Source organism: Micropterus dolomieu, linkage group LG19, assembly GCF_021292245.1.
Source record: "Micropterus dolomieu isolate WLL.071019.BEF.003 ecotype Adirondacks linkage group LG19, ASM2129224v1, whole genome shotgun sequence".
Classification (NCBI taxonomy): Eukaryota; Metazoa; Chordata; class Actinopteri; order Centrarchiformes; family Centrarchidae; genus Micropterus; species Micropterus dolomieu.
The window spans coordinates 17,725,335-17,750,116 of record NC_060168.1 but is presented as its reverse complement, the minus strand read 5'-3'; the positions used below and the strand labels follow the sequence as shown (position 1 = coordinate 17,750,116).

Genomic DNA, 24,782 nt, shown 5'->3' with positions numbered 1-24,782 from the left:
CATACCCAAAGGCGAGGAAACGTAAAAATTCGCGCTACACCTATCAAAGCAACATTTGTTGAATTAGCAGCGGTCAAAATCGATTTTAAGTAGTAGCTTGTTATCAGAGTTGACTACTTCAGTCTGGTAAACCCCGGGCAGTTGCTCAGTTCATTAATAATTCAGCAGTTTTATACCAGAAATACTATAAGACGACGCTTTGAAAGCCACTGGCTTCATACAGCGTTTCAGATAGACGAGCTCTACATAAACCTAAACCTTTATTCTCCCATGTTACCATGTATCAGACGCCACACAATAGCCCACTATCTCTGAACATAACTATACATGAGATTATCTGGAAATACATGTTTATTGTCGTTGTTTTTACAGTATAAATAATGCACTTTACAAAGTGGCTTTTACCTGATTTCAAGTATCATATTAACAGAAAATTATACATTACTGTTAAACTAGCATTATTTTTAAGAGGCTAACAAATCACACACTACAACACAAGCAGAAAAAGCAGGCATAATGTGAAAACATATTCCAAAATACTGTATGATGAAAACTGTACAAGCACAAAAACTGGCACAGCCAATCTACTACTACTAATAGTAGATGTTCTTGCAGAACAAGCTTAAAGTACATTCATAACAGTTACACTGGAGATGAGCATTCTTCAACTGTTCTGTGTTTAAATAAATTAATCACTCAAAGACAGATACAAACTTAATTTTTGTTATACAGTTACAATTTTTAAGCTTTAAAAATAAAAAATAATTGTAATCACACTTTATCTTCTTCTGTGGCGTACTCTTTGTTTTGGGGAAAGAAGGTTTTCACTACCAATGTCTACACCACCATGTGGATATAAATCCCCATACTTTATCCCTCTTCTCTTCTTCCACCTCTCTGTCTCTCTGCTCTTCTTGTTCCTTCTGCCACCCGCCTCATCCCTCCTCTTCATCTGTGTAGGGGGTGTGGACTGTCTATGACCGTGGAGCGGGGACCTGAAGGGATCTGCAGAGCAAACTTCATCATCAAAGGTCCCTGGAGATCTCCCCAGTAATCCTCCCTCTCGTCTGGCTTGAGCCTCTCTCCTCAGCCTCTTCACCTCCCTTCTCTCTTTGCGCCTCTCTGGCCATGTCTTCCTCCTGCCAGCCTGGCTACAGGTCTCCTGCTTTCTCCTGCTTTTCCCATGGACCGGCTGATTCTCCTCACCGCTCTCCCCTGTTCGTTCAGACCACTGCTGCTGGTCCGAGAGAGGCAGGTATCCAGCACTTACAAGCTCTGAAAACACAGCATTGATAGAGAAAGTTCCCTTGATAATCAGCAATCGAAGTTCAACAGTTAAAATGGTTTGTTTGTAGCTGCACAAAATAATATTTTTATATTAACAATAATGTAATGTGAAAGAAGTTACTCCCTGAGACAAACCAACAAATAATATTCAACCAACACCACAGTTCTCCTCAGCTCTACAGTCCATTTTAGCTTCTTTCAACACATTGTGTTGGTTTTACAGCCCATTTAGTTATCATTTTTATATTTTGGGTGTTATTTGTATATTTGGGCAGCAGTGCTGCTATTACAACAGAGGCCAATTAAAGGACCAGAAAAACTAAACTCAGGAACTCAATGCTAAGGAGCCAACATGGCAGGAAATAAAAGACATTGTTGGTAAACAAGAAGTGCCTAAAGCTCTTTTAGCGACTGCAAGCTTATGAAGAGGGTTTGGGTCAATGGAATCATCCCACCAAGCTAGAAAAGTGCTCAGGGTTGTTTTATCCCTAAGGAAGAGGATTTCCTCACAATCCGCCAGTTAAGAAGAATCTCCCCCCTCAATGTAGAGTGCAAGATATTTTTCTCAGTACTTGCAGGCAGGCCGACATCATACATGATCAAGAACAGCCATGTTGAGACGCTGATCTAAAATGGATGCATTCCAGATTTTTCAGGAAGCACATTTGATCATCAGCCAGATAACCAAATTGGAATTCAAACTGGCTGCCCCAGCTTCCTCATCTTGTTTATTATGGCCATGAACCTCATAATTTCAGCAGCAGCAGATGTCACCCATGGCCCAATTTTGGAGTCTGGCGTTCAGCAGCCGGCCATTCAGGGGTTCACAGAGACTCACATACAAACCAGATGGGTGTTGGCAACTCTGTGCAATGTTTCAACATACGAAGTCGAGGTGCATGGTGGTTAGAAAAGGCAAAATCACCAGGTAGGACATCTTTCAAGTAAAAGAAGAGCCCATACCATCTATTTCAGCCCAGAGTACAGCCCAATTAAATGGCAAGTGCAATGTATTGATGTCAGACTACTAATGTTATTAACACCCTGAAGCAAGGAGTGCAAAGTAAGATGGCAAATTGCAGAGCTTTGCTAACATTAACAGACTGGTTGCATATGTGCACCAAGCTGGAGCTACTAGATCAGGCCGCAAATGGGCAGCTGACGCCGTCCAGGAGTCCTGGACTAAGAGGGAGCTATGCAAGAGGAAGGTAACGACGGCAGTGCTGTGGAGATAAGAGCCTTTCCACATCTCATTCCTACTGTGGTCAGTATATGACATCCTACCCTCATCAGCATGCTTGCACACATGGTGGCAGAGGACCCCAGCTGCAAACTCTGGGGCAGCAAGGGGACTCTGGCACACATAAAGACAGAGTGCAAAACAGCTCTAACCCAAAGCCAGTATAGGTGGTACCATGACAATTTTTTGCTGGTCTTTGCTGACACATTACAGCAAGATAGGCAGATGAAGCGGGAAATGAAACTGTTCAGAAGGGAAACAAGCCAGACATGTCGCACAGGCCTCAACCTACCATACTACAAATGACAAGTTCTTGTGAGATGAAGGTTGATGTTGGACGGAAGCCTCCATTTTTCTAGATGTGGTCCATACCTCTCTACATCTAGACATTGTGTTATGGTCCCCAGAAGAAAAGACGATAATGCCATGTGAGGAGGGTTGTCAAAAGGGCACATGTGAGGAAAGTGCGACTGCACTGGGTGTCAACAGAAGGAGGAAGGGGATGTAACTCGGTGAATGGGGTAGGAAGCATAGAGAGCATCATGCTGGATATGGAGTAGTTGAGAGGAGAGTAGCTGGAAGTCAGGGGCAGATGGGCAGTGATTTGGTTAACACCGCTGACCCACCAACTGGAGGCTGTCGCAGTTGAGAGTGGAATCATCATCTTAGAGTTGTGTACAGTCTGAGGATATCTGCTCCTGACTAAATGCTACAGTTACCTTATAAATAGGTAACTGCTGAGAGCACCAACTGGTGTATGCTACAATCCCAAAAAATGTGTGAGAGGGGACCCTTCAAAGGCTAGATGTGTTTTTTATTCAGCTAAGATTAAATCCCAAATCCCCACTTATAAAATAAATCAAATGAGCACAGATAAAACAAAGAATTTTATGCAAATGTTTACATCATCACATTTACAATTATTCTGTACATACTATAACGTGTTTTGTCACCTTTGGCTTGTCTCTGCATCCTGGTACGACGTTGGAGGATGTCCTCCATGGTGTCATAGTGGCAAACATAGGGCAGTGAAGGACAAGTCCCACTGACCATCCTCCTCTTAGTGCACTCCTGATACCAACACAGATGTAGGGAGACAGGCAGAAAATAAGAGAAAAGGTGAAGGATGGATGCAGGACGGCGGAGAACGGCGCTGTTGCAAAAAACAAAGTGATTGAGGGATGGATTCAAAAGAGTGGATGCAATTGCAAATGAGTGAGCAAGAGGATCAAAGAAGGGCAGGTACAGTAAAGTCCAATCCAAAAGAAGATACAGAAAGAGAGAGGGAGCGTATGTTGTACAAAGGGGAAGAGAAAGGAAGAGAGACACGACAGTGTAAAGAAAAAGACAGAGAAAGAAAGGCATAACAGATTAAGGCAGGCGACGATCAAGTCAAGAAGGAGAAATTTTAAAGTAAGCAAAGGACTCCTTTCATTGACCACTTACGTAGCCATAATGTCCCCTCTCAGAGCAATTGTAACAATAAGCTGGGTAATGCTTATGTTTTAGGGTGTGGTTGGTCAATGGCCTGAGTGGAACCTCTAACCAGATCTGGAATAAAGGTGAAACAAATAACATTTTTAAACATTTAAGGACATTAGTTGAATTCTTTGGAGTTTTATATCCATGCATTCAAACTTTTCATTTCACCAGAGTATTAAAAACCTGATTATGGTCCTCTACCAACTCCTCCCCGTTTGGATAATTTTAATTTTTTCCTCTAATTCTGAGGACATTCACAAGGTGAGGTGAGATAAGAAAAGTTCAGTAAAGTCAAAACATCAACTCACTGTCAAGTGGTATTGTCTCCATGTATCAGGACAGGCCTGAGGAAAACCCAGGAAAAAAAGAGGAGAACATTACTCTTTTTAGCAATATAGTAAAAAAAACTTCAGAAATGGGGCCCACACACGCCTGAGGCTATACAATATCCACACATCTGACAAATGCTTTTACAGTTTCCTTCGACATGGCATCACACTCACAAGGGCCAGACCCAGGGCCTAATGGACAAACTCACATCAGAAAGGTGCCCCGTCATCCCACAGCGCTCGCAGTGCTGGTTCCACACCGGGGGCCTTTCACAGGGCGTGAAGCCATGTGAAGGCAGTCCACAGCTGGGGCATGGGCGGCCCGTGCAGTCCCTCTGGATGTGGCCCTGGATCCCACAAAGGACACAGGTGGGACATTTCTGCTGACACAGAAACAAAAAAAAAAAAAGTTTTTGGATGAGAGTGTTAGGATGGCAGTTATGATCCAACCTCTACAGGTGGCCATGGAATTTCATCAACACTCACATGCTGTCTCTGGTGTAATTTATGGCAGTCTGAAATGGTAAAAAGTATAGAGCGGCAGGAAGCACTTTTTTTTGGCAAGCACTTTAGACCAAAAGGACACCGCATGAAAGTGATTTTAGTAAGTATTAATCAACAACCGTATCAAACTACTGCAATGGTTATTTCTTCTACAAAGTCTTAATATTGTCTTTCTACCTACTTAATGGCAGTGTGAAAGATTATTATGTGTATATTCCTTTACTTTGTGGTAGTAGCAGCTTTTGGCAAGGTGTCCCGTCCTGTTACAGATGTTACAGATCAGAGAACGACCAGGCACAAAATATCGGCTGGGCAGAGACTGATCAGCACCCCACTAGATAATATGAGAACAGACACATGACAGACAAGTAAGTTCCTAATACTGAGCACACGCTGCAATAGTAGGTCACAGCCAAACGTTATTTCCTTCTTTAGCCAGTTTTCTAAATTCTGAGCTTATCTTTACTGTTAACAGATCTTTTCAATAGATATCCTTAGCATAGGTAACAGTTGTCTTCATTTTAAGCCATTGGCATGTATTTTTTTTAAAATGAATTCTTTATACATGAATACATTTCTTCTTACTATTAAATGGCAAGAGAACGTTAAATTATTTGCTTTTGAATTTTGACAATATGAAAAAAAAAGAGTTGGAAAAAAAACACTCACTGATACTCAACAACTATTTAAGTGCCCCATATCAGACACCTGGATAATAACAGTAGATTTGTTTTCTTTAATAACTACTACAGTATTCCTGACAATTAATAGATATTAAAACTTACCTTGTCTTTCTCTGATACAGCCCAGATATCCTTAACTGGTATCACAGTCTGATCTATAATGGAGAGAATGACCAAGGAGAACATTACAATTTGTAGTAAATGTGTGTATACATTAACATTTAAAGGATACCTCTTAAAATGTAAAACACAATTCCAAAAAAAAGGGTTTTACAAATCAAAAGGCAGATCAGGAAATTTTCCCAATTCTAATAAATTGAGTCTTTCCCAGGTATTCTTTCAGGGCTTATAAAATGGAAAACACTTGACCTTCCCACAATAACTATCGCCGAGGTGAGGTGTAAGGAAAATCTGAAAACCTCTCTGGTCCAGTGGAGCTGCTGGCTGGCAAGATAAGATGCAGTGGATGTACAGGGTCAGCCTGTAGAGCCTGTGCAATGTCAGCCCTGGTGCGAATGTGAGTATCTTCATTAATGTGAAGCAGAGCATTTCTGAAAAACTGAGTGCATGCTGACCAAAATGTCTCTGTGTGAGTTTAAAAATAAATTGCACTCCCATAGATTTACAGGAATCTGTTTAACTATCTGTGTCTATGTACTGTTTCTGCATGAAATGCATTTCTATCTGAACTCATCTTTATTTTTTTTATCCCACATTGGAGCATTGAAACACAATAACAGAGCTGGTTACCCTGCTGAGCTGTACATGAAATATTAATGGAATATTAATACTGATGGAGTTATCTGTTATACTGGATAGGAGTTTTTTCTAGACAGAAAAAAAAGATAATCCTAATAGTTGTCCACAAAATTTTAGAAAAACTTTATTTCAACTGAAAGTCCCTAAATAGCAACAGCAGTGTATCCTGTTTTCCATCCATCCATTGTCAACCGCTTATCCTGCGTACAGGGTTGGAGGCATACGGGGGGATGGAGCCAATCCCATCGGGCGAAAGGCAGGGTACACCCTGGACAGGTCGCCAGTCCATTGCAGACAAACAACCACTCACGCTCACACCTAAGGACAATTTAGGGTCACCAATCAACCTAGGCCGCATGTCTTTGGACGGTGGGAAAGAACCCACGCAGACACGGGGAGAACATGCAAACTCCACACAGAAAGGCCGGGGCAATTCAAAGCTGTGTTCTCACCATTTGAACTAAAATCACAAATTAAATCACAATTATTAAAATCTTTCCCTTAATTAAAATCACCCGATTTTAACTAGGGCTGAACAATTAATTGAAATATTATTGAAATTGCAATATAGCCAAGTGCATTATTCAAATCGCAGCTGCAATTTTTTGATAAAAAAAAAGGTCAAATGTGTCACAACATGCCATTATAAATGAAGCACTGGGGTGCTACAGAGATGGCCCAGTCTACAAATCATATTCTCCAGAAGTAAGGGAACATTGTTGTTTGGTACAGACCCCAGCAAAAATCCTACCATCATCCTTTTTATATTTTTTCTGTGAAAATGAAATGCAAAGATTACCATTCCCACTAAAATGGTCTCATGGCACAATTGCAATATGTTTTATTTATATATAGTTTTTGCATATCATTTAGCCTTTTATTAATGAAAAGATTCATCCTTAAGCACTTCCACATTGTTAAATAAAAGCAAGTGGTGATATGCTTCCATACTGCACCATGCCATTTGCTATCAGCTGTGAATTATGGTCATTCACATACAGTAAAACTTCAGTTAATACCCTGGCCTGGGCTTTTATTTGCTTCAGTCACTGAACTCTCCCTGCCTATATATGAGACAGGACTTTAATTCCTTTTGCACAAAACTCTTGCTCAGAAAAGATATGAAATTGGCTACTATCGAAGTGTACATTTCAACCTGTGCAAATATTACTTGTTAATACTGTATGTGCAATCTTAGCAGCTTAGAACTAGCTAGCTCAAGCGGGCGACCCGGTGGGCTTTCAGAGATTTTATACATCCAAAGAACTTCTATAAAAACCAGACCAGGCTACTTGAGACTTGTGTTTATTTGTCAAAACGTGTAGCCACACCAGGCCAGCAAAAGAAACTGGCATCTAATTGGGACTAGGCTATTATTACAAAATATGGCTATTGCTTGACATACAAACAAGTAAAATAGTTTGCACAGTGGCTGCAGCACCTTGCTTAATGACATTAACATGTAAATCAAATGTAGCTGAATATTCTCACACAACATACACACCAAATTCACACAGTTGTAGCCTATATTCTGTAACTCACTGACATAAATTGGATGAGCCTAAATGTGTGTTTCGTGTTTGATTCTTGTATAGATATTTTTCATATTATTAATGTTACATGGCTAAAGACGATCCTTCAGCACATGTAGCTGGACAACTTTGGACACATCACTTCACTCACAGTTTGACTTGTTTTTTTCTTTAGGTACAATGCAAATTTAACTACTATAAAAACAATTTTCTTGCACTTGTAGTAGCTGTATGTTAACCCAGAGTGGCATCAAGTATGGTCTAACCTTCATCTCCAGAGTCATCCTCAGAGCTGTTCCAGTAGCTCAGGTTGAGCTGGATACTTGAGTCTTCCACCTGCTCTTCTTTTCCCAGGATCATCCACTCCTCGACGGGCTGGTCACTGTCCTCCTCCCTTAAGTCCAAACTGGAAGTAGGACTCGTCCTGCTGTGCAGCGGCCGTCCAGGATTGATGCTGAATTCCAGGAGGAGCGGAGGAGAGCATTCCCTGCTGAGCCGTGCAGCTTCTCTGCAGCTGCTGTGAGGTTTTTGGTGACTGAACTTGACCTCTTCTTCGCCGCCTGAACTACTGCAATCCTCAATAAAGTAGAAATCGTCTTTGCCGCCTTCCTCACCATCATCGTGTTCATTTTCCTTAGTAGAGTCCATAGTACAACCTGAAAACAGCAGCTGAACAGCACCACCCACCGATGTCTCAGTGCATTGCTTTCAAACAGCGGCGGGTAATGTCTCGTGTAACCACAACTTTTTCTTAATCATTAGCACCGGCCGAAATAAAAATGCCGGGATAGGGGATGCTTTTTCTAAAACGTGTTATTGTGATAAAAAAATTTATTGACACGTGGGCTAACATCATGCTAATCGACGCTATGCTAACGTTAGCTCTTTAGCAGCCGAGGCAATTGAAATAGCTAAATTAGCGAACACATACAAGTGAAATAAACTCTATAATAACACTTCTCTGGCGCTTACCATTGTAGTCCAGTATATAACGGTGGCGACTTTACGCAATGCACAATACTAATGTTTCCCTCCATACAGCTGAGAGAGCCGTTGCTTCCATTCTTGTTTACATGTTTGAAGCACTTTACCGGCGTTTCCGGGAGTTAAAATGTTGGACAACCAGAACTGCCTCCAGCGTTTAAAAAACCCAGTTTGGGTACAAGTTCATTCCTGAAAGCCCTGGAGTGGATTTAGTAATGTGCAATTTATAATATAGTACTCCTAAAGTCATAATAAATTGTTATTTAATAACACATTATAAATGGCTCTACGCTTGTTTGTTGTTTGTCCAAGTTTGTTCTCATAGCAACTACTTCTTACTTCAACAACTACTTCTTCTACTTATTCCTAGGGAATCATAAATAAATGGAACTACTCAAAGTAAGAAAGCCTACTGCTTAAATGTAGCCCTACTTAGTCACTCAAACTGAGCAAAATACTAAAGTCATAATGCAAAAATGAGCATCCTAATTAGGCTATTAGGGTGGATGGATGGAATGGGAACAAGTGAAATTATATTTCACAGTTTTCTTGTTTTACAAAGTCTTGAAGGCTGAATCTTCAATAATAAACAATAAGATTGATGTTCATATCACAAGCATTTTAATTTTTCAGGTAGTCTAGCCATTTGGAGACACTATCGTCATTTATTCGGTAGCCTATTTTCTTTCTGGGGATTACAGTAGCTGTAACATGGGGGGTTATTTTCAACCATTTAAAAACTTACACATGATGGCTATTGTATGGGCCGATTCCAATATTTTTAGACTACATATATACCTGGGCTACTGAAATGTGAGCCTCGACCAACAAAAATTCAATTGATTTGGTAGGCTAAGCTGTTTCTCCAGCAGAATTTGAGTTGGGATAATACTTTGAAACATAATTTCAAACTCGGCTTCCATATCCTTACCTAACTTTTAGCACATTTTGTGTAGGCCTATTGGTAACTACTTACACAATCATGTTGGAAAATAACATATATAGGCTACTAATTGAACAGTTAACTGAATGAAACATTATTAATGGCTATCCTTTTTGAGACTAGGGGACTTGGACTCACGACATCTCTTTTCCTCAAATCCTGGCTACAGCTCTGATCCCAAGAACCGACTATAGCATAAAAAAAGCAACAATATAATAGAGCGCATGTACCCGCGCGTGTGCGTCCAATCAAAGGCTCGTGCAGCTGTCCACCGCTCAGGTGCTGAAGGCAGACACTGTCACTCCGCACAGCAAACAAAAACATACTGGACAAGACTGAGCAGTGCTCTCTTAAAAAGTTTTTTTTTCAGTGTTGTGTTTGAAATAAGATGAACAACTCTTTGTACCGATGTCTAGAAGTTAAGCAGGACGACAACCTTTTTTAGCAGACAACAGTCTGTGATGGACGTGCGCTTTGGACAGGTGCCGCTCACCCTTACGCACAGTAAGTAGCGATGTTTCTTATTAAATGAAAGTTATGAGGTGTTACCAGTAGTCTACGTAGAGTAGCCTAAAGTTATACCCCCTCTTTTAACACTTTTGTTGAGTGCGCGGCTGTCCATGCGGTAGCCTAAATTACGCTTGAATGCTGGAATGTATCCATGCCTTTCGATTGGTGTTTCTCTGATCCGCTCCGGTGCTCAGGGCACGGCGGGGTGAACCAGCTCGGCGGTGTCTTCATTAACGGGCGCCCGTTACCGCACGTGGTGAGACAGCGCATCGTGGAGCTCGCTCAACAGGGCGTGCGTCCCTGCCAGATCTCCCGCCGCCTGCGCGTCAGTCACGGCTGTGTCAGCAAAATACTGGCCAGGTATAAAGAGACTGTGCTTGGTCAGCTGTGTGATCATCCCAGGATGCATAATTCAGAAATTTATTTCTTTTTAATATAGCCTAAGTAAATCTCATAAGCACATGGTGTTCTTGCTCCTTTCATCCATGGTGGTGCTTTTTGCTTTTTCTCACTTTTTTTCCAACTTATACCCTACATAAATCACATCAACATCTATATTTATTTATAAAACCTTTACCTCAGGTAAAATGTTATCCTACCTGACAGATATCAATATTGTGAATTCAGGTACAATGAGACAGGAAGCATCAGACCAGGATTGATTGGAGGCTCTAAGCCCAAAGTGGCCACTCCCAGAGTTGTGCAAATGATCCTGCACCTGAAACACACCAACCCCAACATATTCGCCTGGGAGATCCGAGACAGGCTGTTGCTGGAGCAAGTGTGTGACCATGACAGCGTGCCCAGCATCAGCTCCATCAACAGGTAGGCTAGATGACCTGATGTGTTGGGCATGACAGCATGGATCATTAAAAGTGAGTGTCGAGTGATTTCCCTCTGTCTTTACAGGATCATCAGAAACAAAGTCCAGTCTGAGTCGTGTGAAGTTGGTGAGTTTGTCTTTCCCTTCTTCTCTCTCTTGGTCTGTCTGTGTCTCTCTAATGTTTCCTGACACCGACCTCTGCCCCTGCAGTATCATCAGCGTCATCTGCCATGAGAACAGCCTCTTCCTCAGAGTCCACCTATTCCATCAGTGGAATTCTAGGCATCAGGAAATGCAGCAGCAAACATAAGGAAGGTATTATTGTGATCAGTGTATTTGTGTATGTTTGAAAGTGTGCATGAATATATATGTTTGTGCTTGAAAGGCCTGTTTGACCAAAGACTTTTTGGTATGCCACAGTAGAAAAAGTACGGGTGTAAATAATAAAATGAATGATGGCTGAATTCCATTTAGCTTACTTTTCATTTATAGGTCCAGTGTGTAATACTTAGGAGGATCTATTGACAGAAATGCAATATAACACAGGCTACATAACTATGTTCAGTGGTGTATAAAAACCTTACATTATGAATTGTTATGTTTTTATTAAGCCATTTCTATCTACATACACCGCGGGTCCCCGTACATGGAAGTCGCCATGTTTCTACAGCCCAGACGGACAAATGGCTCCTCAAAGCGCTTTTTGAATACATACAAGAAGAAGAAGAACTAGTAGTAGTAGAAGTAGTTGACTGGTTTATTAGAAGTATGAAGATAAGTGAAATTTGGACAAATAGAGGACCACACATATTATTTAGTACAAGAGCTCACAGAGTGTGTAGGCCAGGTAGCTTCTCCTACGTGCTTGGAATGAGAGGGGTGAGCAGTGACCAAGCCGCCGGATGCAATACGCAATCCTCACCATTAGATGCCACTAAAACGTACACACTGAACCTTTAAACCTGTGGCTCTTAGACTCAGAGGCATAGAGCCACTTCAGGGGGGTTGTAGATGTTGAGTGGACCTAAAGTTGAATGAATATGATTCATGTGGTGACATAAACCAAAAAAAATGCTCTGATGCTTGCAAGGATATATTTTGATAACCTGAATCATGTTTATTTCAATCAACTACTATTAATAATGATTGATAAATATGAAATCCACTTTTGCTGGGGTGGGGGGGCAAGAACTGTTTTCGACTTCTGAAGGGGGGCATGACTGAAAAGGTTTGAGAACCACTGATTTGAACAGATATTTCCATTACCTTAAATACAGTCACAAGTTCCGTCTCAATTGCCAATTAACAATTACAGTATGTATATTTTCTTCATTGTGTACTGTTTGGCAGGTGGGATTCAAGAGATCAATGTTCTTTATTAGTATGTTCTAATAGTGAATGATAGAAGATGCTAATGGTTGTTATTTTAACTGGGACCTAATTGCTACTGCCTTTTTAAAATATGGAAACCTAACAAAGAGAAATCCATAATGTTTTTTAAAGATTTAACACCGACTCATATCAAGAAAATGACATTTGATGCAAGTTATTGAAACACATTGTTTAAAATTGCCAAAAAGGAATTACATACTTCTACTCTTGTGTTTTAAAAACAAAATGTAAGACTCCACACTAGATTAAACATGTTGTGTAGATGGGTGTATTTGCAGAGCAGAGATTACAGTGGACTCTCTGTGGGACCAGACCACACAGCAGACTGATGAGTAAAGCCGGTGGTCCTGTGTTAATATTACTCTGGCTGAAACAACCTCCGCAGCAGGAGATCCACCTCACCGCCCCAGGCTTCTGTCCTCTCAGCCAGCAGGTTCTCGGCTCCTCTCTGCCTCCCCTCACCTCAGCCTCTCATTACAGGCCCGCTTACACCTCCACTCCTCCATCACTGCAACCATTAGAAAAGGAGATTGCATAGATAAATATGCAAGCTTACAGCTGGGAACACACACGCGTGTATTTTGTCATTCTACTAACTAGAACAAGTGACAATGCAGTAGGGGGATGTAGGTAGGCAGATAAATAAAAGTGAACCTGAACAGAAGCTGCTTTGTTTTCCAGGAAGGGACATCTCCTGTAGCTTCCACCACGACCAGCCATGTTCCTGTAATGACTCCTGGGGATGTTCTGACCCCTGCCTGACCTCCATATCCAGCTCGACCTTTTACCCCGGCCTGGCAGATAATCATAATCCAGACCTCTTAGGTCAGTCTGCATCAAAAGATGATCACTTGTGTCTAACATGAGTTCAGCTTTAATATATTTCTCAAAGAGTTTTCTCTCATCTGTCCTTTTGTCTAGGGCCTCCGTGTCATTACAGCTGAACAGGGCAGCAAAAGAGCTCAGAAGAAAGAATATCATCCCCTTAGTGCCAATTTCTAAGTTGGATTGATTGGAATTATTACAACATGACTGGCACTGAGATAGAAACCTAAATCACAATTACAAAGATGCTGAAATAAAAGTGAAATGACATACCTCACCTTTCATGTTTTATTTACATAATTTGGAGTCAAAGAACATGCGTGCTGTTGTTTCAGAGGCTTCATCCGTCCAACGTATTATCCCCCATCCCTGTCACGATTGTGGCCATTTTCTCCTCAGTCAGTGGTTCAGGGGGAGCATCATTAGGAGCCCCATGATGGAGAACAGAGACAGTTTTATTTCTCCTTATATAGTGTGAGTCTCCACTGCCTCCCCTCCAGCATGAGGGATTAAAGGAGGAGATGGGACACCAGAGGGACTGGCAGGGTCAAAGAACACTACTGAGAAAGAAATCTGTTGCCAGCAGGGGACTTCCGTCTATAGGAGGCATGTAGGGAAGAGACACGTGGTGGCATTTTTTTTAATCTACATACAAGCACATGCACCCACACTCAAAGGACAACCCCAACTATCCTTAAATTCTGAATGAAAAAAAAACTTTGGAAGAATCTTCTTCCAGGCCGGGCAGAATGGGTAGAAAGAAGTGGCAGGAGTAGAACTACAGCAGGGGGAGAGAGAATGATAATTAAGTACAATACATGAATGAAATACATAATGAATACATTATTATAAACTAAGTAAATGATTAATAATGGAAACATTATGTGCAATAAGTGGAAGAGTTTCAGGCTGCGTGTAAAAGTGTTTACTGTTTATTGCCACACCCTTAATAGAACAGAGCCATAATTAAAGTTTCACCATGCTTTTCCTGCAGAACATCTCTAAGAAATACATCTATGCTCTCCTCAGTAGGGGGCAGTAGCTGTCAGTACTTTAGTTGGTTATAGGACACAGTATCAGCAAGTTTTCACAGAGCTGTCACAATATTTGACTGATTCACTTTCACAAACAACAAAAGTGAAGTGGCTGCTGCTGAAGTGGATTCTCCTGTGAACATTATGAGATGAGCCCTGGTTGCTAGGAGAATAGTGGCACAAGTGCAAAGCCAGACAACTGGGAGCTCTTATTTTTGGTCTAGACAACAAAACCAGCAGGGACCTGACCCACGCCGGCTGTGTGCTGTGATATACAACAAGAGCCAGAAGTACCGGTGTATTTAGGCGTACACCAGTATCCTACTAAATCTCTGGGTTGTGTTGTTTCAATCTTTAAATCAGCCATTTTCACCTGCTCTCTCTTTTTCTACCCCCTCTTTTTCTGACGCACGGTGTATTTTTTAATTAGCCAGTGTATTTTTATTTAATTTTACATGGCTACAGAAAATAAACACTAGGCCTACTGCAGTAAGAGGACACATTGGAATTATGTTTTTATTCACAGCATCTACATCTTATAACCGCGGTGAAGTTAGTTTCAAGTTGGATATACGACAGGCATTCACTCAGGATCCAGTGGCGTCTTCTTACTCAGTTTCACCCGGTGTTGGCAGTGTAAGAATGGTAAATTCGCCTCCAAGGACTGGCTCTTAACCATTGGGGGTTTGCTTAGGGACCATCAATAAATTACCATTGTTATAATAGTGTCATGGAAAAATCTTTTTTTTTTCTCAGGAGCTTCCATGTTGTGTGATCCAGGGACTCCAAACAATGCCGAATTATAGTAGCCTACTACACTAGGCAAATGAGACGCACCTCTTTATATTAGATTTAGGTCCATGGTCTATTTTATATAAATTTTTATTAATATGCAGACTCAAAACGTAGGATATTACCCACTCTCCCAGCCCTGTGGTGACACAGAGGAGAAACTGGATACAATTGTTCAGCCTGAAGTTCCCGGCTGGCACTTCTCACAATTTGCCTTGGGTAGCAGAGCTGGGGCCATGCGTGTAGTGTAGGCATACTTGTCGCAGCTGATTGGGTAACACATGTGACAGGCCACCAAACAGAAGAAAATATAGGCTGCCTCGAAGCCCGTTGCGGAACGTTGCAAGTAAACACGTCGTTCAATCCGAAAACGTTGCAAACCGGTGCAAAACGTTTTGAGATTGAACTCGCCCCTGGTGTCAGCGTTTACAACTTCCAGGAGAGGAAGCGGAACTATCCTCACGAAAAGAGAAAGAACCCATTAAGGGAGAACTGCGTTAACAGCAATCAGGTAAACGTGTGTTCTCTCCCCTCCATGTGCGATTTAGGCAAACAGTAAGGTGAAGTTGATGTGTAGGCTGGGCAGTGCATCTCTTGGTCTGTCTGTGTCTTTCTTGCCAGCCTCCTCCAGGGATGTGTTCTGTGACTTTGTATGTTTCACCTGTAGCCTATTTATTATGTTTTATAAACACCAATAGGTTTATAACGTGCAGCTCAGAAAAGATAACACTTATCGAGTCTCTCAGCCAATATTTAGTTACAACTTTGGACTAATGCAAGATGGAAAGCAATTGACTGATATTGACTATAGATTAAATACTGAATATAAAATGTTTTGGGCACACTGGGCAATATGGATGCACATCTCTCAGTAAATAATAGCTATCAAGTATTTAGCCAGAGATAAATAGTAGGAGAGACCTGGGGCAATTGTAACATATTTTACATTTTCCTTAATAACTCGAAAACTACTTGAGATAAACAAGTCATCTTTTGATACAAGAAACATATATATGTGCAATAATTAATATTTATGATATATTTTCACTTATAAGAACACGACTAAAATATTTAATTAAATGCAAGAAGTCAGAGTGTTACAATTGCCCCCTTGGCGGGGGCAGTGTGTGGGGGCAATTGTAACACTGAAAAACAAGTCATATTAACCCACTGCATCTCAAGTAAAAGCCTAGGCTACCTCAAAGTAATAACTTTACTGCTAATTATGTTCCATAAGAGTTTTTAAATGGTTCAAATTATTTTAGATGTCAGGCATCCTCTGCTCTTTCTGTTCTAACTTCATAAAATTGCTTTTTACGAGTGAACTAGTCATTCTCTTTGGTGTTACAATTGCCCCTGAAGTTGCAGCTATGATAAAATCTTGTATGCCCACTAGCCACAACTATATAAGCATAGTTTGTTAGTGTTAATTGTTAATCAATAACCTAGAGTGTATGCAAATGTATGCAAGTTTAGATTTGCAGTCATCTAAACTTTAGACACCAGAAGAAAAATACTGCACATCCAAAAAGTTACTTTCATACCTCAAAATCAGTATTTTGTTTAAAACTTCTGCTAAGGTGAAATGATCCTGCTCCTTTTCCACAGGCAGAGAGAGAATCCTATTGAGCATGTGCAGATTAAGTGTCATCACTCCAGCTTGTTTCTGATTGGAGAAATTGAGTGTGTTACAATTGCCCCCGGTCTCCCCTATTTTATACTATTTTTAAAGAAGTATAAAGGGGAATCTGGGGGAGCCAGTTTAAACGGGCGTGATGCAGCTGATAAAAGTATTAGTGGTAGCCTATGTTATCTATAATTTACAGGTGCTATGCTTAAGTTTGTCAGTGGAGGAGATGGTGGATCATCAGTAGGCCTGTAAGAACAGATTCAGCAGATTTAATATTCACTCATCATAAATAGCCTATTATTTGTTTATGTGTTTATATTAATTTATCCCACAGCCTCCTATGAAAACTAAGGGTGATCGTGCCTGTTCAGTGGTGGCCCCGAGACTGTGGAATAATCTACCCCTGATTATTAGATCATACCCCACCATCAACACTTTTAAGGCTACAACTCAGTCTATAACTCATTTTTATTCTTTGGCGTTTGAATCTGTTTAGGGGCACTTGCACTCTTGTTTTTTTATTTTTTATTTAACTGTCTTGTTTTTCTATCTTATTGCTATATGTCATTAATTGTTTGGCCTGTTTTAATTTATCTGGTTTTAATTTTTATGTCTTCAGTATAGCCTAAGTATATTTTATTTTATACATTCTAATAAATAAACACATTAAAGGAAGTTAAAACAAGGCTGAAGCCAAGCAAGGTAAGAGTCAGTTCAGTGGGGGAAAGCTCAGGGTCAATTGGGTAGAGGGGAATTGATCTTTCCGTGGCTGGGAGTGCTCCGCTTCCCTTCCCTGCATGTGGTGAAGCCAAACAAACACACCAAGGACTTTTCTGCTGCTGCTGGTCACAGGCTGGTCGGTTTTGTAGCCTCTTCACTGGTGTCGCTGGTAACTCTGCTAAGCGGCTGTTCTGCACCATGCAATTCTCCAGACCCAAACCCAGCCGTGTCATGCACTGTAGTGGATACCAGCAGCAGCTCCAGTACACCCACACAATGTACACAGAAGGAGACAAGCAAAAACTGACTTTTACAAAACAGCAATTTAGAAACATATCCACCCAGTATTCCATACAACAGACACTGCCACCAACCCACATGACACAAAAAATATGCCCAGGGAGAATGGTTTAATACTATCATAGGCCATTGTTTATATCAATGTAAATTTACATTTATTCATTTAGCTGATGCTTTTATCCAAAGCGACTTACAATTGCTATACATGTCAGAGGTCGCACGCCTCTGGAGCAACTAGGGGTTAAGTGTCTTGCTCAGGGACACAATGGTGGATGGGTCACAGTGGGGGATTGAACCCGGGTCTCTCACACCAAAGGCATCTTATCCACTGCACCATCACCACCCCCACAGGAGACACGCCCAAGCACACCTGTCTACCATAAACCCATCCCCACGTGAAGACCACGCCCACCAAACACACAGTGCTCAGCCAACACACTATCACTGCACTCAAAATCAGGCCGATACAGGCCTACCTTGTTACATGAACATGAACAATATCTCACTGTAGGAATTCAGAATGTAACGCCAACATGTGAATAAGGGGATTATACTGGCACTTGTTTCTTTTTTTTTCCACTGTAAGCACTGGTCACTACTGGACAAGCAGGGACAACGTGCTGCCGCCGTCCAGACCGCTGTCCCAACGACCTGAGGGGCTCCTGTGATGGTGATGATGATGATCTGTGTCCACAGTGTCGATCACCCAGCAGCTGTGGTGAGTTCAACAACAACAGCTGTGTGGCTGACATCATTTGCATCTGCAGGGAGTGTGAGCTGACAGCAGAGGGCGACTCACATGTTTCACGGGGAAAGATGAGGTAAAAGACCTTCTGCTGCTGCTAGGCCTATTACTAGTAGTGTCTAATATCATCTTTATGCAACTGGCTGTAGACCAAACATATGGCTTATGGCCTGTTGCTATACAATATTAGTAGGCTAATTTACACATTTGGATAGCTTACTCCAGCTTTAAATGGCACATCACTTCATATTGTAACACACACTGGTGGTGTTGCAAATTAAATCCAGCAGAAAGGCTCGTTTGCATCATAAAATCAGTAGTTTTGCATCAGGCAGTGCATCTTATGTGACTGAACAAACAAACCAAAACATAGTAAACAGTATATTAATTTAAAAAAACATGACTAATTCTATCCACCCAGACGAGCTTAAATCACTGGATCATGAATTATTAGGCTACACCTCTGCACACACAGCCTCACAAAATGTATATTAATTGTATTTAATTAATCTTGATATTTATTTTTTGTCATAGTAAAGATCTTGTACACACGCTATCTATTGTATAATTTTAATTATTTCATTGTTGATTTTATCACACTTATCATTACTGAGTTGTGGGTAAAATAATTTACATCTCTTTTGGTAATCAATACACTGTAGGTTGAACCACAGAGAAGGAACAGGTACAGTGAGAAATGGCTGCTGATGCTCTGTGTGCTATTTTCCCTCCTGGTATTTGCTTTCCTCAGTAAGTGACAAAAATGTTTCCACATTAAAACACTGTAAAACATTCAGAATTACAATGTATGACCAGTAGCTTCTTTATGAAACATAAAATCCTGCTGAATGTTATGATTTTTTATGACACATTTCTTATGAGTGTGTTTGCCTTTTTCTTTCTTGAGTGGGAGCCGCTGGGAAGGAAGACAGTGATGTACAAGACTATGTAAGTCCACATTAAAACACTATAAAATGCCTCACAAAGTCCAGACACAAGACAAAAGACTCTCACTCCATCTCTTTGTCTGTTTCAGGATGCAGATGTCTTACTCCCGTCCGGAGCTCTGTGGTTGTTGGGATCTCTGCTGCTCTGGATTGTTTGGTTGCTCCTGCACCTCCTCCAGATGTCAATCTGGTTGATCAAAGGCCTGCTGTGGTCCATCTCCATTTCTTTGCCCCTGCTGTGTCACTGTGTGTCGTTCCTTCTGTCCTGTGTTCTGCTGCTGCTGCATTACATGTGTGATGTTGTGTTTTTTGCGACCACCAGTCCTGTGTTTGCTTATGGCATGCTTCTCAGTGTTGGCATTTTATTGCTTACTCTCCCTAGGTAAAAATGCAAAACATGCAAAGATTTCACTTGTGAAATAGGTCATTTATATAGATAAATATAAATTATATTATATAGGGAATAAATAGGTAATTTCACATGTAAAATCACCATCAGCAGGCGTAAAAGCAAGACTATATGTCATTTTTGAAAAAAAGAAATAACACTATAGTCCCCTGGCAAAATAATGTTGAATTTACAAGCAACAAAACTCACCCTTGCTTAGTTCAGACCTTGCTCTGGTATGACCAGTAGCCTATGGTGGCTAATGTTAGCAAATATTAGATTAATATTGCGGAGTCAGTTCGCAGACTTTATGGCTCTTCTCTGCCTTTGCTAATGTGAAGTTCTAGGATTTAACATAATTGTCACTTGTGACCACGGTGGCCTCTATCTAGCAAAAGTTACACCGTCTCACTGTAAAATAGAGAAATATGAACTAATCAGGTGTTACAATCCAGGATCCTTTTGTATATATCCTATCTATGAACACTTAGTGTATACAGTAATCTGTAATAACAATGAATGTTAAATTATTCATATTTATTTATAACACTTTTTAAAAATGTATTTACATTTAACAATGTCTCTACAATCTCATCCAAATTACAATATATACAAATTGAACCTTTTTACAACACAACTTCTTATCTAATGTAATAAAGATGTTGTTTTGATGCATGTTGTAATTTAATGGGATGGTAAGTTTATTTATGATAGCCCACATAAATGGTAACATAGATCTATGATTAAAAAACAAACAAAACTTCTTTGATATTGTAATGAATTTCATCCAAATTCATGCAGCTTCTGAACTCACAACCCCGAGCCGGGCGAGTGTGTGTTAGGTTCTTGTGTATGTTTGCGCTTAAAATGTTTTTCAATTTATTTATCTAAATTTGAATGTTGACCTTACAAGAATAACTGTTTTAGTGCATTATGCTATCTCTCTGTGAGAAATCTCCCTGAATGCATCTTCATATATATATCTACACACTTAAATGGAAATAATTAATCTAGCTTGCACATTAGAGTGTGGTTTGGCTGGGGATCCAGGTACAAAGGTTGGGTTTTTTTTAATTTGCGATATTTTATACTAACAACTTCCTTCTTTATAAATCACTGCAGCGTTTCCTCATTCTCAGTCAAATCAGCACTTAGACTTAAGAAAAGGGGGAGAATAGCTTATCAGTGTATGTTTATAGACCATTTATCATATCAGATACACTGAAGACTCAACGAGAATTTGATATTTGTCCTTTGAGAGCTGCACCAGGAAACAACAAGGAACATAACCTTCTCAGGACTCAACTGAAGTGTACTGTTTATTCAGTGTTAATGACTTTACCGCTGGACAAACAGGCGTGAACTGAGCCGAAGCTGTACCAAACCGGGAGCCAGAAGAAGTACACAGCTTTGACCGAGATCTGGACGATGTCTGCGAACTTCAGAGTCGTCCACAAGAGGAGGGCGACTATCACGGATCTACCCCTCTACTACTCTGGACACCTGCTGAAGAAAAACACCAAAGACAAGGTGAGGACAAGGATGGACAAGGCTAAATGTGTATATGAGATAATGAGACACGACTGAATGAATAATAAATGGTGATGGTGGTTTTAATATAAGGTTTTACGACTGCATTAAATTCCGTTTTTATTGGCGAATGTGGAGAACAGACATTTAAAATGATAGTTGCGATTTTCAGGATTTCAAGAAGTACTACGGAGAGCTCCGAGGAGCCACACTCTTTCTGTATGAAGATGACACGCAGGATACAGTAAGCAAACACCTTAATTTGCTCAACTACCATGATTAATTAAACAGGGAGTTTAACATTTGTTTCCCCAAGAAAAGATGTAAATTGTTAAGCCTCATAAACAAAGTCAACACTATTGAAGGGCAAGAAAGGGCATCTGTATTTGCTGTGAGAAAGTAGGTGAAAGAAACACCGAGGCCAGGGTGCACTGAAGAACGGGAACATAGACTTGGATTTTCTTATTATTTCTATTTCAGATTGATGTATACATGTTTTACTGATCAAACATGAGTTTGATACATGATAATTCTCGCACTTTGCTTTGTCAGTACACAGAGAAACTGGACCTGGAGCAGCTGAAGTCCATGGAGCTAAATTCTCCTTATCAGAGGAAGGTGCCAACCATCTTCACTCTCACCCTGCACACAGGGGAGGTGAAGCTAAAGGTGCGTTGCAGCGACGCCTGACTGACTTCTCTCTTCTCTTCAGCAGGGTGCAGTCTGCCTCAGGTCCATGCTACTCAAAAACTGAAGGGAATCCTCAAAAAACTTTGATTTTACCAAAAATCTATTATTACAACTTAAAATGAAAGTGACCCTAAATCACATGTTCTTGTGAGCAGCACATAACCAAAATGTCTGCTGTTTGTGTCACTGTGCAGATGGACAATCTCGACACAGGAGAGGAGTGGAAGGGTTACATCCTGACTGTAATCAAAGTAAGCAAAGTATATAGCTTTTAGAAACACGGCTGATGAGTCGATGTGGGAGTTTGTGTAATGGACTCTCAATACAGTTGCTACTAATGTTACAGAAAATTTCCAAGTGTTCTTTAAAAACAAAGCAATACCAAACCCTTAATGTCTAAGTCCAAACCTGCTCCAAGGACAAGTATTTAACTATGCATGACTCTGGATAAACGCTGGAAAGACGCAACTTGAAGAACTGCTGTTTTTTTTCCCAGAATTCTTTGGTGTAAATATTTAACGTGTTTGACACACAAAGCCAAGCACAACAAAAAACAGGAAACGTATTTCTTGGTTAATAATTAGGCCATAATTTGGATCAGTGATGCTTCTGTGGCCGAAAGTCCCCTTAGGGCTTATATAGTGGAAAGTACAGTAAGGTTACAAGCAAGGAAGCAGGGATATATGCAAATTGAAAAAGAGAGATAATGTATGTTACAGAAAGGCTGCCTCTTTTTATTTTATTTTTATTTTATTATTATTATTTTATTATATTTTATTTTCTTACATCCCAGATTTTCTGGAAGAGGTGAAGAATTTACAAAAACATACCAGCATGTATTTTTGATCCTGTGACAAATAAGTGTAAAATTGGTGGTACTGGTAACGACAATGAGTAAAACGCGAGCTCTGTTTCCCTGTAGAAAGAGATCCCCAGTAAGCTGCAGCTGCTGCCTGGACAGATTTTGCTTCTGAAGGAGGTTCTGCTTCAGGAGAAGAGACGAAATTCTGCCATGTCGCGTCCACCCCTCCCACCCCGCCCATCCTTCCTAATCTCAGCCTCCACCTCCCCTCCAACGTCCAAAGACGAGATTGACCGCAGCGACCCTGAGACTCCTTCGTAAGTTATTCTGTCTCCAGAAATGTACCTTTTTGGATTCTTCCTCAATCCTCAATCCTCCAATTTCAGTTCCAGTCTGTAGATCCCTGCCTCCTTGAAAACGAAGGTGATTATTAGACAGGGTTTTTGAGCATTTCTGATGTGCCGCCCTTGCTGTTATCCTAAACCAATAAATATTTTATGTGTTCTTTGCCCTCCGAAACAGTTTAACCTGCACCTTATCGAGAAAGTGTTTATTTCTTTGATTCCTGCAGGTGTTACTTCAGTGTGACTCGGCAGGAGGCTGAGCGGATGTTGGAGGCAAACCCAGAGTATGGAGGCATCATCCTCCGCCCATCCACTCTGGCCAAAAACTACGCCCTGACCCTCAGACAACTGACGCCCAGGTCTGACGTTTCATCTCAACCTCTGAAATGTACCAGTGACTACAAAATAATATATAAAAGAGATCACATCACACTATATACATGGAGTATTTGTTTTTTAGTTTTTCTTTTATATCAGCGCTGTATTATTGTATATTACACCTTGCGAGTCATATGACACATACAGGAAGAGAAGTGTCCTCCATAACAATCAAATCACGTTGCCTAAAAAAACTATACCATATCTGGATCTTTGTAGCATCTTGTTAACCAGGACAGGAATGCAATTTTCTTTGTTGTGTAAAATCCGAATGACACAGTGGAGGTGTGGGGGAATGTAATCTTATTTATTTATTTAAAAGGGACAGTGCACATTAATGAACATTTCAGCATTGCATCTATGTAAATTTGCCAGATTTAGCCAGAAGGCTAATTTTAATCTGTAGTCCCCAGCAGATTGTTACAAAGGTCAATAAAAAAAAAAGAGACAAGAACATAATAAAACAATAGAAGGAATAATAAAATGCACCACAATATATGAGACAGTCATTATGCTCTGTTATGCAGATCATGAGCTAGTTACTGCAGTAAATCTCACATAAAGAGCAAGTAAATATGTTGTAAAGTACAAGTTATGCAGTTTAAAGTGCAATTAAATGTATTAAAGTGCTATTCGGTGCAGGAAAGTGCTGCATCTAGTGTGGGACCACACAGCAGGGTAAGTCTCATGATCCCACAACAAGGTGCCCCACTAAAGTGCAGAATCATGGAGGGTCAATGTACTAATTTCTGTGTAACTATTTGCATACACACACACATATACAGGTGAAAGTCGAAAAATGTGCATATCGTGCAAAAGTTTTATTTCAGTAATTCAACTTAAAAGGTGAAACTAATATATTATATAGACTCATTACATGCAAAGTGAGATATTTCAAGCCTTTATTTGATATAATTTCGATGATTATGACTTACAGCTTATGAAAACCCCAAATTCAAAATCTCAGAAAATTAGAATATTGTGAAAAGGTTCAGTATTGTAGGCTCAAAGTGTCACACTCTAATCAGCTAATTAATCCAAAACACCTGCAAAGGGTTCCTGAGCCTTTAATTGGTCTCTCAGTCTGGTTCAGTGGAATTCACAATCATGGGGAAGACTGCTGACCTGACAGTTGTGCAGAAAACCATCATTGACACCCTCCACAAGGAGGGAAAGCCTCAAAAGGTAA

The 24,782-nt window shown here is 40.5% G+C and overlaps 3 protein-coding genes and 1 long non-coding RNA gene across 13 annotated transcripts in view; 2 read left to right on the top strand and 2 right to left on the bottom strand.

Annotated features, from left to right (window-relative positions):
• Positions 1-323: 323 nt before the first annotated feature.
• LOC123957657 (zinc finger CCHC domain-containing protein 7-like) lies at positions 324-8,928 on the bottom strand. 3 transcript variants are annotated; one of them, XM_046030624.1, is made up of 9 exons: positions 8,789-8,928; positions 8,083-8,485; positions 5,628-5,680; positions 5,066-5,176; positions 4,548-4,721; positions 4,318-4,353; positions 3,974-4,078; positions 3,481-3,598; positions 324-1,275 (listed from the first exon to the last, which is right to left on the bottom strand). In XM_046030624.1, exons 1-9 carry the CDS (start codon positions 8,789-8,791, stop codon positions 779-781), a joined length of 1,500 nt encoding a protein of 499 aa, XP_045886580.1. In that variant the 5' UTR covers positions 8,792-8,928; the 3' UTR covers positions 324-778. The 3 variants fall into 3 exon arrangements, with proteins under 3 accessions (XP_045886580.1, XP_045886582.1, XP_045886581.1); XM_046030625.1 differs by having other exon boundaries at positions 325-1,275; positions 4,548-4,718; XM_046030626.1 differs by lacking the exon at positions 5,066-5,176 and having other exon boundaries at positions 4,548-4,718.
• A 992-nt stretch (positions 8,929-9,920) lies between these two features.
• Positions 9,921-13,553, top strand: LOC123957663 (paired box protein Pax-5-like). 2 transcript variants are annotated; one of them, XR_006821846.1, is made up of 7 exons: positions 9,921-10,247; positions 10,448-10,613; positions 10,881-11,078; positions 11,163-11,203; positions 11,287-11,391; positions 13,154-13,293; positions 13,390-13,531. XR_006821846.1 is itself a non-coding variant. In XM_046030641.1 (7 exons), exons 1-7 carry the CDS (start codon positions 10,205-10,207, stop codon positions 13,410-13,412), a joined length of 720 nt encoding a protein of 239 aa, XP_045886597.1. In that variant the 5' UTR covers positions 9,922-10,204; the 3' UTR covers positions 13,413-13,553. The 2 variants fall into 2 exon arrangements, 1 of the variants encoding a protein (XP_045886597.1); XM_046030641.1 differs by having other exon boundaries at positions 9,922-10,247; positions 13,150-13,293; positions 13,390-13,553.
• On the bottom strand, positions 13,129-15,377 carry LOC123957677. 2 transcript variants are annotated; one of them, XR_006821858.1, is made up of 3 exons: positions 15,249-15,377; positions 13,572-14,071; positions 13,129-13,262 (listed from the first exon to the last, which is right to left on the bottom strand). It is a non-coding gene; the product is annotated as an uncharacterized LOC123957677 (long non-coding RNA). The 2 variants fall into 2 exon arrangements; XR_006821859.1 differs by having other exon boundaries at positions 15,245-15,352.
• Positions 15,337-24,782, top strand: part of LOC123957661 (signal-transducing adaptor protein 1-like) — a 23,021-nt gene continuing 13,575 nt past the window's right edge. For 2 of the 6 annotated variants that reach the window (XM_046030638.1, XM_046030633.1), the window contains exons 1-10: positions 15,337-15,630; positions 18,356-18,487; positions 19,177-19,264; positions 19,422-19,462; positions 19,551-21,379; positions 21,552-21,623; positions 21,932-22,048; positions 22,264-22,320; positions 22,992-23,188; positions 23,443-23,574. In XM_046030638.1, the coding sequence (XP_045886594.1) occupies positions 21,278-21,379; positions 21,552-21,623; positions 21,932-22,048; positions 22,264-22,320; positions 22,992-23,188; positions 23,443-23,574 (677 nt within the window). In that variant the 5' untranslated portion in view covers positions 15,337-15,630; positions 18,356-18,487; positions 19,177-19,264; positions 19,422-19,462; positions 19,551-21,277. Of the gene's footprint in view, positions 15,631-18,355; positions 18,591-19,176; positions 19,265-19,421; positions 19,463-19,550; positions 21,380-21,551; positions 21,624-21,931; positions 22,049-22,263; positions 22,321-22,991; positions 23,189-23,442; positions 23,575-24,782 lie in introns of all 6 variants that reach the window. The other 4 variants (XM_046030634.1, XM_046030636.1, XM_046030635.1 and 1 more) reach the window with 4 other exon arrangements.

Excerpts from the sequence above, each read along its gene's own strand:
- LOC123957657 (XM_046030624.1), bottom strand. Across the intron at positions 3,599-3,973 it reads AGAGGGGACATTATGGCTAC|GAGTGCACTAAGAGGAGGAT; the intron begins GTAAGTGGTCAA and ends TGTTGGTATCAG. Across the intron at positions 1,276-3,480 it reads GATGCAGAGACAAGCCAAAG|AGCTTGTAAGTGCTGGATAC; the intron begins GTGACAAAACAC and ends CTGTGTTTTCAG.
- LOC123957663 (XM_046030641.1), top strand. The coding sequence starts at position 10,205 with ATGGACGTGCGCTTTGGACAGGTGCCGCTCACCCTTACGCACA. Across the intron at positions 11,204-11,286 it reads GTCTGAGTCGTGTGAAGTTG|TATCATCAGCGTCATCTGCC; the intron begins GTGAGTTTGTCT and ends CTGCCCCTGCAG. Across the intron at positions 11,392-13,149 it reads CAGCAGCAAACATAAGGAAG|GAAGGGACATCTCCTGTAGC; the intron begins GTATTATTGTGA and ends TTTGTTTTCCAG.